The sequence below is a fragment of the Raphanus sativus genome, chromosome 4 (assembly GCF_000801105.2).
Source record: "Raphanus sativus cultivar WK10039 chromosome 4, ASM80110v3, whole genome shotgun sequence".
NCBI lineage: Eukaryota > Viridiplantae > Streptophyta > Magnoliopsida > Brassicales > Brassicaceae > Raphanus > Raphanus sativus.
The window spans coordinates 48,024,911-48,036,155 of NC_079514.1; the positions used below are offsets into that span (position 1 = coordinate 48,024,911).

Here is an 11,245-nt window from a genome sequence, read left to right on the forward strand (position 1 = left end):
ACTTCACATCATCTTCTCTAGCTACTACTTCTGTACCACTTGGTTTCCTTCAATTGTGTGTAGCGATCAGTCACTTTAACTTAGTGTATGTTGAGCAGCTTGTTGTGAAACTAGTTTGGGCATGTGTTTGTGTTTTAAGTGTATCATTTGTACGTAACATTTGGGTTTGACAAACTTTATTAGAGACCCTTTATTTCACTTGCAAGAAACTCTACATCTCTGGAAGTCATCTTTCTACGCTTTGTATGAATACAATATAAAGAAGCAACCTAGACAATATAAAGAAGCGACCTTTTGGGAAGCTTACCATTGTGTGTTTACATTCAACTGAGAAAACAAGTCTCTAATTCAAACATGACACTGATGGTGTCGGAAAGCAACAGAAATCAAATGTTCAGATTCACCAAGATGATGATAACAAGTTTTGGTCAATTAACTCTTCAACTCAAAGATAAAAGTCATATTCTTGAATTGAAGGGAAACTTCAGAACTGGGATTTGTCAAGGGTGTCAAAGTAAGGGTGATCAAGTGCTGTCTTTGCTGAAATTCTTTCAGCAGGATTGTACTTGAGCATTTTCTGCATTTGTTTAAAACATATAAAGCTCGATCAGGTGGAAAATAGATTTGACAAAGAGTCTTAAGCCTAGTAAAAATAGGAAGCATGATCAATTTCGCAACAATATTCATATGCTATTGGTCAGTCATGAGGCAGTAAATTTACCGTGAGAAGATCAACTCCTTGAGGGGAAAGAGATGGAACAGCACGTGCTAAGTCTTGCGGCGCCCACTTTGGGTAGACATGCCAGTCACGCAGAGATGAAACACCAGGCCACTGCTGCTCACTTGGTGTTCCTAGCAATCTCCATCAATCAGGAAAGATATTATTAATCTCTATACAATAATAGTCAATAAAGATACGATGCTGAAAAAAGAACTTCAGTTCATCAAAAAACATTAGAGAGTGAAGCTTTATGATCAAGGAAAACTGGATTACAAACAAAGGATCTATTGATTTCGGTTAGTAGCTCTATTGGTGTTCCTTGCAATCTCCATAAACCATTTTAATCAAACAAAACTGGACTAACAAAGGGTCTACTCGATTTCAATTCAATTCAGCAAAAACATTCAAGAGCGAATCATTATGATAAAAGAAAAATGGAATACATAGGGTCTATTGATCTCAATTCATTCAGCAAAAACATTCAAGAGTGAATCATTATGATGAAGAAGAACTGGACTGTAAAGGGTCTACTCGATTTCAATTCAATCAAGTAAAAACATTCAAGAGTGAATCATTATGATAAAACAAAAAATGGAATGCATGGGGTCTATTGATCTCATTTCATTCAACAAAAACATTCAAGAGTGAATGATTATGATCAAGAAAAACTGGACTGTAAAGGGGTCTATTCACTTCAATTAGTAGGTAGCAATATGATTCAATCAAGGCAAACATACTTGAAGATATGAAGCAATTGCTGATACTCAGAATCACCAGGGAAGAGAGCTTGCCTCCTAACCATCTCAGCTGTTCAAATCCAAAGAAAAAAACAAACAAACATAAAAACACACACATAGAGACGAATTAAAAATAAAATCAAAGAAAACAAGTAACTAACCAAAGATGCAACCAACAGACCACATATCAACAGCAGTAGAATAATGAGAGGATCCAAGAAGAACCTCAGGAGCCCTATACCAAAGCGTCACAATCTCATGAGTATACGACTTAAGCGGCACAGTGAAGGTCCTCCCGAGCCCCAAATCAGCGATCTTAAGCAACTCCTTATCCTTCACCAGCAGCAGATTCTGCGGCTTCAGATCTCGATGCAACACGCCGTGGCTGTGGCAGTGCGCGACGCCCTTGCAGAGCTGGAACATGAGCTTCTGGATCAGATCGTCGCCGAGGGGTTTAGGGTTGGGGGATTTGCGGAAGGAGTCGACGAACTTCTTGAGGTCGGTGTCGAGGTACTCGAAGACGAGGTAGAGGTTGGATTTGGAGGGGGGTTTGAGGACGTGCTCGACGGAGAGGAGGCGGACGATGTAGAGGGAGGAGGAGAGCATCTGGAGGAGGGAGATCTCGCGGAGGGCGGTGGGCGGGATGCCTTCCTCGTCGATCTCCAGGCGCGTTTTCTTGAGTGCGACGAGTTTTCCCGTGGATTTCTCCACGGCTTTGTAGACTTTTCCGTAGGTTCCTTCCCCCACTTTCTCTAGCTTCTCGTACTTCTCCATTTGTTAGTTGGTTTGGTTGATCGAGACTCGAGAGGAAGGGTTCTCTCTCTCTATGTATGTATTAATGGAGAGAGAGAGGGACGCTCCTTTTGGGGGAGATGCTGCCACGTCGGATTGTTTTCCCGCTCCTCCTGAGTTTTGAATTCTCCCTCGCTGCTTTCATACATGTGTGTGTGACAAATGAGTCATGACTACCTTAAATTAATTTAGAGTACGTATTTCTTTTTTTTAGACAAAATGGTAACTTTTGAGACCACTTACAGTCTAGTTTTGTTTGATCATAATGATTATTTAATGATTATAAAGTTAGTAGACGTTGTCAAAAAAAAAAAGTTAGTAGACAAAATTTTTGGAGAACACACCCCAGGACATAATAAAATAAGACTTTTTAATAATTGTACCAGAAACTTGAATATATTTTCAAATTTTTCACTAATTATTTGATGATTTTTCATAAAAAGAAAATAATACTTTTAATAATTGTACTTGCACATTAAACATACTACATTTTCTAAAAATATATACAAAATGTTAGAAATTGTGATTACTGAGAGAAGCTTACAAAATAAACTACTACACTTAACTAGTCTGAAAATATTACAAAAGTTAGGATATTAATAAGGCGATTACCGGAAAAAACAATTGAAATGATTCTAACGTTTTTCTACATAGATGGATTCTTTAGTTTCCAACAAACCTATATAACAGATAATATAGATTTATCTCTGATCATTGTTATCCTCTGGTGCAGGTTGTGGAGGAACCAAGTCTGGGAATTTGTCAAGTATCAACTTGCCCAAGTTGCGATAATACTCCAACTGCTTCACCATCTCCTTCAACTCCACCTCCTGATACTCATTCAACTCTGCGATCCTCGCATTTGCTGCCCTCAGCTCTTCCTTTAAGAAACCAAAAATGAAATGAATATATATTAAAGGAATACAAAAGTTAACAAAATGAGACAAGAGTTACACTTGATATACCTCAAGATATGCCACGTTGCGTGACGGACCAGAAGGAGTCGATCCTTGCTGCTGCTGCTCGTCGTGGACTTCTGTATCCCCATCTGTTAGCTGCAACCAGAGGCCAGGAAAAAAGGTTTTACAAGGAGAAAAGTTTCCCTCTAAATGAATAAAATATCAAGGAACAACACTTATGTATGCCTAGAAAAATCCAAGTTGCTTCAACAACTAGCTTACTCCATAATGATAAACATTTGGGAGGGAGGATTGTATACCTTCTCTGACTCTGGCTTGAGTTGAGCTTTCAGATCACGGATAGCTAACTATACATACAAAGGTAAAGAACTATGTTTAGCGACAATGTAATGGTCAAGAAAACTCTGCAATAAGGGAAAAGGAAAATGATTTCTTACTTTCATTTGTGCAATTTCCAACTGAAACAATGAGATAAATAACCGTCAAAAAACTTGTTTAAGACCTTCCATCGTACATATTGATTGATAACTAATAGTATTAACTCTATAATAATGCCAAACCTCTTCTTTCAAATACTTGTCGGAAGATCTTAGAGTTTGGATGTAGTCAATCACATGTTGAGGTTCTGTGAGAGAAGGAAAAAAAAAACAATCATTTTGGGACTGCTAAAGAAAGGGTTTAGGCACATCATAGCATATATAAAAAATCAAGATTTGATATGGAGAAGAAGAGTATTAACCAGGAGATTTTCTAGCGGGTACAAAGGACTCCTTTTTAAACGCTGACTTCCACTTATCAAGCTCATTCTGACACAAAATACACAAAAAAAAAAGTAAAAGATGAGATCACATAAAAAGAAGATGCAATAGAACTATAGGAGTAAATAGAAAGAATATACTTGACATGAAGCAAGCTCGTCTTTAACACTCTGGAAACTGTCAAAGAACAATGAAGCAAGCTCGTCTTTAAGTTTATCAAAACTGCCAGAGAGCAATGTTCGAATTGAAGCAAGCTCGTCTTTAAAAACCACAAGACTAGGCCTGGGCATTTTACCCGGACCCGAAGACCCGACCCGAAACCGACCCGAAAAAACCCGGTCCGGGTAGGAACCGATCCGATCAAATTACCCTATCGGGTCTTGTTGTAGAGGACCCGCGGGTCTTGGACCCGACCCGACCCGAACCCGAAACCCGACGGGTACCCGAATTAATAATGTAAATTAAATAAAATGAATTTAGGGGTAGTCGAAGACGGGTTATTTGTCTACAGAGCAAAGGGGTCAGCCATTAGGAGACAACCAATTTTTGATCAATCTCGCATAATTTAGTATATACACACATTTTAATATAATAAAAACACAAATTTTAAATAAAATGTCAAATATTTTCGGATATATTAATATTTTCAGATGCTTTTAAGGTATTTTTAGATATTTTTTAGGTCGAACCCGAACCGAACCCGACCCGAACCCGACCCAGAACCGAACCGATAAATTCTAATTACCCGAATGGGTCCAACTATATAAGACCCGATCCGACCCGGACCCGATACGACCCGAACCGATCCGATCCGGAACCGAAAATTTGAAATTTCCCTATCGGGTCCTAAACTCGTAGACCCGAAAGACCCGGACCCGAAAGGTCCCGGCCCGAACCCGACCCGACGACCCGAATGCCCAGGCCTACACAAGACTGCCACAGAGAAAGAGAGGTTTTGAAGTTATATACATGAGAAAGCTAAACACTCTTTCAATGGCATTAAAAGCATCAAAGAAGAAACCTCTCGATGGTTGATGAAACGATTGCTACACATTCAGTACAACTCTGAAACGACAAAAAAAAAAAAAAAACCAAAATGTCTCACTAAATCAACATTACCGTAGTCAAGGATATAATAGAGAAATGAATATCAGTAGATCGCATCAAAAGGTTACCTTCTTTGAAACGGAGACATCATGTTCATGGTCACCAAATTTTCTTTTGTTACCTGAAACCCTAGTTGCATTTGAAGCGGAATGGTCTCCGTCCATTATAGCAACTTCACTCAAAGAAAAAGCCTGAGATTTTCTGCGGGATGGATGTCGATGGTGAGTGAGTTATACGAGATCGACGAGAATTTAGGGTTTTAGATTGGGGGAAGAAAGAGGAGAGAATCGGGTCGGGTTAACCCGGTTTGCGGTTAGGATACGCTTATGATTTTTACTTTACACGTGTAATTCGTTCCTATTTCCCAGATTTTTTTTTGTAACTTACAGAATTTTTGTTTTTTCAACCTTTTTCATTTAGGGCAGGCATGACTAGTTTCCCCGCTACCACCCGCAAACGCAGTTTTTGCAATTCGCAGCGGTTGTTGGCGTTTCAAAACAATCATAGAAAACTCTACAAATCGCTTCAAACTGCTCCGAACCTCTTAAAATCAAAAGCTGGTTCCAGCTAGCGTTTGCGATTGCGGGCGGTTGCGGGAGGATAAATTTTTTTTTCTTTAAAAATAAAATGAATAAAAATAATACTAAAAATATCCAATAAAATTTTTAAATTGAAATAATAGATATTTTAAAATGTATATATATTATATTTTAATTTATATTATAAAATTTTCAAACCAAAATATTTTCTATAATTTTTAAAAATTTAATAATATGATTTTATAAATATAAATTTTATATCTATTATATTTTTATAATTTTTATATTTTTTATAATTATATAAAATGTAAATATTATTAATTTATTATTTAACAGATGTTGCATTTGGTAGTTTACCAGTCATAAGAGTCCCGCAAACGCAATAATTACTAACCGCTGTACTAGTCGTACAAATCTCTATAAAACGCTTGAAACCGCAACCATCCGTATCCGTAAACTCCCGCAACCGCAAACGCAACCGCTGCGGTTAAACCAGTCAGGCCCTTACTGTCAAATCAAAAAGTATGTAGTAATTTTTGTATTGTTTTCCTTGATCTAAGGATTTTGGAGTCTTCTTTTTTTCTTTTTTTTTGACAAAATTTTGGAGTCTTCTTACCATTTTCTCAACAATAAATGTAGTGGAGGGAAGCTGGGAGATTTTTTTTCAAGTGATCAAATGTGGCTAAATTAGCTAAAAATACACATTCTTCGTATTAATTATCGAGGAAAAAAACAGATGAGTTTTGTATGTTTTTCATTCTTATTGAATGAATTTACAAGGCAAGGACGCATGTGATCAAATCATTAATAAAATTCTAGGCAGGTCCAGGTAGATAAGTCCAATTCATTGATTCAGAAAAATCATTTCGTACATATGCATGTGTTTTGAGTTTTCAACACTATATTGTATTCAAAGATCTCAAACCAGACAAAACAAAAAAAATTAAAGACAAGCACGTAAGACTTTACTTCACGCCAAGTTTGACTTCGTAAGCATTGACAAGAGAGTTGTATATAGAGCTGCTGAGAATACTCAAAGCAAGAAAAGAAAATGAGAGATAAGGAAAATAAAATGGCTGCCTTATCAGAGAAAGAGGCTGAAGCTTATCTTGACGCAAGGCCGAGGTATCCAGTCGATTGGTATAAGAAGATAGCCGCACGGACACAAGACCACAAGTTTGCTTGGGATGTCGGAACTGGTAATGGTCAGGCTGCTATTGGGGTAATTAAACATTTTAATTATATCTTCTTGTTTTTGTTTAAAGATTTATATATATCTTTCTCTAGACTTTGAAAAACCTGAAACCTTCCGTTACTATGACCTTGTTAGTATGATTTGTGATACTGAGATTAGGCTGATAGATCTAGCAACAAGATAACTAACTTAGAGTAGGGCTCTTTTGTTGAATCATTTCTATAATTATTCTAGAGATAAGGTCAAATTTGGTCTTGTTATTTTATTATATGCATATTTATATAATTTTATTTATTGGACTAAAATATTATGGAATAGAAGTTCTATTTTAGGAAGATTATAGGAGCATACAATCCAAATACCATTGTAAGCTTCTCATTGATTATAACTTATAGCAAATGAGGTTAGGCAGATTTGGGAGAAAATGTTAAGGCAAAGCTGAAGAAGAAAAAGCAACATGCATGTGTTTATCCACCTGGTCCCAGTTATGGTTGATGAGTTGTTTTGTGACATAGTAAGAAAACTTGTACAAGTTTAATTGTACAACAAAAACTAATATTTGACAAAATCAAGAACTTTATATATTTTACAGCTTATTGAGCATTACGAGAACGTGGTGGCTACCGATATAAATGAGGCACAACTTAAACGAGCAATCAAACACTCAAGAATCAATTACCATCACACCCCAAAGAATATGTCAGAAGACGAAATGGTCGCTCTAATAGGAGGAGAGAACTCTATCGATCTCATAGTTGCTGCACAAGCTGTTCATTTTTTCGACCTAACCACATTTTACAACGTTGCAAAACGTGTACTTCGTAAGGAAGGAGGCCTAATCGCCATTTGGGTTTACAACGATATCATTATCTCGCCAGAGATCGATCCCATAATGAAGCGCCTTGTCGACTCTACACTTCCTTTTAGAACTCCTATAATGAATTTGGCATTTGATAGTTATAAAACGTTGTCGTTTCCTTTTGAGGGTATAGGGATGGGGTCAGAAGGGAAGCCTGTTACGCTAGATATTCCGCATAAACTTTCGCTTAAAGGGTTTATAGGGTTCTTGCGATCATGGCAGCCAGCCATGAAGGCCAAGGAGCAAGGAGTGGAGCTTGTGAATGAAGATCTAATAAACAAGTTTGAGGAGGCTTGGGGTGATGAAAACCAAGTTAAAGATGTTTTCTACAAGGCTCATATGATTGTTGGGAAAATTCCGGTATCCATCCAACATGGTATTTAAGTTTTTCACATTTAATTACTTATTAGCTTGTTGTTAATTGTCGTTTGCGCAGGAAGTGAGATGTGAATCGGAACAAGTGTCTGAAGATGGTAACAAAGATCTTTTGCACCAAACGGAGGTTGGGAGAAAGCAAGAAAGGCGACAACCATCTGATGAAGAAAGCAGACAAATTAAGAAACAAAATACAAGTGAAGATGACGCATGCTAGCTAGAGAAAAATATGCACTACCTCTTGCGATATAAACATAAGTATTTATAAATTAGTTAAAATTTGAATCATCGTCAGTATTTTGTTAGTATTTCAATAAGGGTTTTAAATTAAATTATTAATTAAACCATTTGAAAAAGTAATAAACTGATGTTTATGTTTTAGCTATAAATAAATTCAACGCCGTTGATCTTGCATAAACCTGGACTACGATACAGAGTTGTAGGAACATGCATGTCAACACTCAGCTGTTGGCTTGGTGTTCTCTGAATACCAACAAGTCAAACTCTTAAGGAATATTGCAGTCCAAGCTATCATATATAATATCTGGGCTGAAAAGAATAACATGACTTTCAACAGTCAGGTGCTAACCCCATCTGAACGCTTCAAGCTTGTTGATAGTACTGTCAGGAATATAATTGCTGCTGGCAAGACCAGGAAAGAATTCAAGCATCTTATGGCCCTTTGGTTGGTTTGACAAAAAGCCACTCTGTATGTTCTCAGTTTGTTAGCATGTTTTTTTTTCTGTTTTTGCCATTTTTTTTTCTCTGTTTTTGTCATGTTGATAAAAAAAATAAAACCAAAGCTTTCTTATAAACTCTTAAAAAAGAGAAAATTAATTACTAAAAACAGAAGAATAAGATCAAATCAATTGTTAAGCAAGTTGTGATTTCAATTAATTTTGTAACCATTGTCTGGTAAGTTTGGAATTAATAAGTTTCAAAAAACAAGTTCGGAATTAATCCATGTATATCTTACGGGTTTTTTTTTTATTTTTGTGGTCCTTAAAATCAAGTCAGCTGTTAAGCAAATTGTGGTTTCAATTCATCTTGTAACCAAACTTTTTTTTAGTAATGCTATTTACAATTTAGCAACAAAAAAAAACATTTGAAGGACCATGCTATATGGCGTTGGTATACTTAAACATGGATTAAAAAAATACTACAATACAAAATATTTTAACAAATTGTCACTCGTTTTTTACTCTTTTTCTTTATGTAAATGCTACTTTTTTTTACATTCGAGTAGATTAGCACAATGTAGGTGGCAAGATATTCTCTTGTGCCTAAACAGTGAACACCATGTAAAGAGCGCATTAACATTTTTGTAAAATAAATGGGAGTCCCAAATAAATGAAACTTGATTATTTTAAATCATCAACTTGTTTATACACCTATAAATTCATTTCTTTTATATACACATATGTTCCCATGAGGAAATTCGGCCAAAAAAATCATAAACTTTGCACGAATTGTCATAATAAATACAAACATATTGGCTGGCCAAAAAAACACCGAACTATATTTGACTTTAAACTTTAATCAGTAAACTAGATTCTGACCCGCCCTTAAAAGGGCGGGTATATTTTTTTGTTTTAATTTAATTCTCATATTTGTGTTTTCTTTGTGCTTATATATATGATTTTCTTTATAATAAATCTTTATCAAAATATATTTTATTAAATAATAGCAATTTAAAAATTGATCTGGTATATTGTCGGTCGAACCCGTCAATCCGTAGATTTCAATTTTGTTTCGTCCAAAACTGAAACCCGCGGGTTGATAATTGAAAATTGAAATCTGCGGTTTAGTCAACCCGTTGAGAAATATATTTTGACCCGCCCGGATATATATTTCTGTTTTAAATTTAATTTTTGATATTTGTTTTTTCTTTCTGATTATATTTGTATTTTTGTAATTATATTTGTATATAAATTTTAATCAAAATATATTTTATTAAATAATAGCAATTTAAAAATTGATCCGGTATACCCACGGTTAAGGCTGGATTTCAGGTCGAACTCGCCCGTTGACCCGCCAACCCGTGGATTTTCAATTTTTCTTTGGTTAAAAAATATGACCCGCACAACCCACAAACAAATAATTTTGTACTCGCACCTGCTTTGCTTTAATTATTATTAAAATATATTAGAATAAAAAAATTATACATGATTTAATTTTTAAATTATTATTTTTAAATTTCTGTATTTAAAAAGAAAAAATTTAATTTAAAAATTTTAAATACTTTGCGGATCGACAGGTAGCCACGATCCGAAATCCACCAATCCACACTATTTTCAATGTAAGAAAACATTGAGAAATATAAAAATTCAGAAATTATAAATATCCGTTGAAAATTATAACTGTTTTTTACAGTGTTGATGAGAATTTTTTCAGAAATTTTTTCAGACGCAAATACCTATTGAAAAATATAACTGTTTTTCCTGGGTTTCTTTGGAACTGAGTTAAATCACGAAAAAATATAACTGTTTTTGAGAAATTGTCGCATGAATAATTTCTGAGAGAATTGAATGTTCATCAAAACTCAATAATAATAAACATATGACGTGGTTAGTAACAATATTAAAGTAGGAACAATTATAAAAATAAATAGAAGTTAGTTATTATTAATAGAATAAATAAATAAATAAGTAAACATAACATATATCAATATTTAGAGGTGGTTATAATTATTTAGATACAGTTATAAAATATTTAGTTGGACACAACGTATTAATATCAACCCATTAGAACCTTAGTCAAAAAGAAGTAGACACAATAACTAAACTGCTTACAAAAAATGTATTATATCTGTATATGTTGTTATCAGTTGTTAATATCAAATACGATCATCATTTATTCATTTTGCTTTGTTATTAATATAACTGTCTAATAAAACTGTATTTGGAAAAATGAGTTCCTAAAAATTTGGGATTACAGTGAATGTTACGTGTATATATGTATAGTAAAAGGTCGTTATTTTTATATAATTAGTTTTATATTGATATATGAATCTAATGTAATATTGATTATGTAGTAACATTTTTTTGGACCAAACTACTATCAATTGGACATGTTGAAGAATTAATAGTATTGATTACCGCTGACTCACCAAATTAAACACACCATTACAGAATGATTAAACGACGTTTGCAGAGATCGTTAAGTAAAACGACGTCGTTTTACCTAGTTTTATTATCAAAAATATGTTGTTCACGTGGATTGAACCTGAGAACTCATGGCCA

General features: G+C 34.8%; 3 protein-coding genes across 6 annotated transcripts; 1 reads left to right on the top strand and 2 right to left on the bottom strand.

The window, feature by feature from the left end:
• Positions 1-257: 257 nt before the first annotated feature.
• On the bottom strand, positions 258-2,237 carry LOC108855081 (cyclin-dependent kinase B1-1; the record flags this gene model as incomplete). The annotated part of the gene is given in 4 exon segments (XM_018628789.2): positions 258-577; positions 722-860; positions 1,459-1,528; positions 1,620-2,237. Coding segments are annotated over 4 exon segments (915 nt in total). The 3' UTR covers positions 258-484.
• Positions 2,238-2,761: 524 nt separating this feature from the next.
• Positions 2,762-5,333, bottom strand: LOC108851773 (FKBP12-interacting protein of 37 kDa). 2 transcript variants are annotated; one of them, XM_057009299.1, is made up of 9 exons: positions 5,104-5,333; positions 4,950-4,993; positions 4,069-4,105; positions 3,910-3,976; positions 3,731-3,795; positions 3,608-3,628; positions 3,470-3,517; positions 3,216-3,305; positions 2,762-3,131 (listed from the first exon to the last, which is right to left on the bottom strand). In XM_057009299.1, exons 1-9 carry the CDS (start codon positions 5,197-5,199, stop codon positions 2,952-2,954), a joined length of 648 nt encoding a protein of 215 aa, XP_056865279.1. In that variant the 5' UTR covers positions 5,200-5,333; the 3' UTR covers positions 2,762-2,951. The 2 variants fall into 2 exon arrangements, with proteins under 2 accessions (XP_056865279.1, XP_018480742.1); XM_018625240.2 differs by having other exon boundaries at positions 4,069-4,204; positions 5,104-5,323.
• Positions 5,334-6,607: 1,274 nt separating this feature from the next.
• On the top strand, positions 6,608-8,552 carry LOC108852555 (methyltransferase pgmE). Of its 3 annotated transcripts, none has more exons than XM_018626058.2 (3): positions 6,608-6,796; positions 7,362-7,988; positions 8,065-8,531. In XM_018626058.2, exons 1-3 carry the CDS (start codon positions 6,626-6,628, stop codon positions 8,218-8,220), a joined length of 954 nt encoding a protein of 317 aa, XP_018481560.2. In that variant the 5' UTR covers positions 6,608-6,625; the 3' UTR covers positions 8,221-8,531. The 3 variants fall into 3 exon arrangements, with proteins under 3 accessions (XP_018481560.2, XP_056865275.1, XP_018481561.1); XM_057009295.1 differs by having other exon boundaries at positions 7,362-8,004; positions 8,065-8,215; XM_018626059.2 differs by having other exon boundaries at positions 6,617-6,773; positions 8,065-8,552.
• The last annotated feature ends 2,693 nt before the right edge of the window (positions 8,553-11,245 follow it).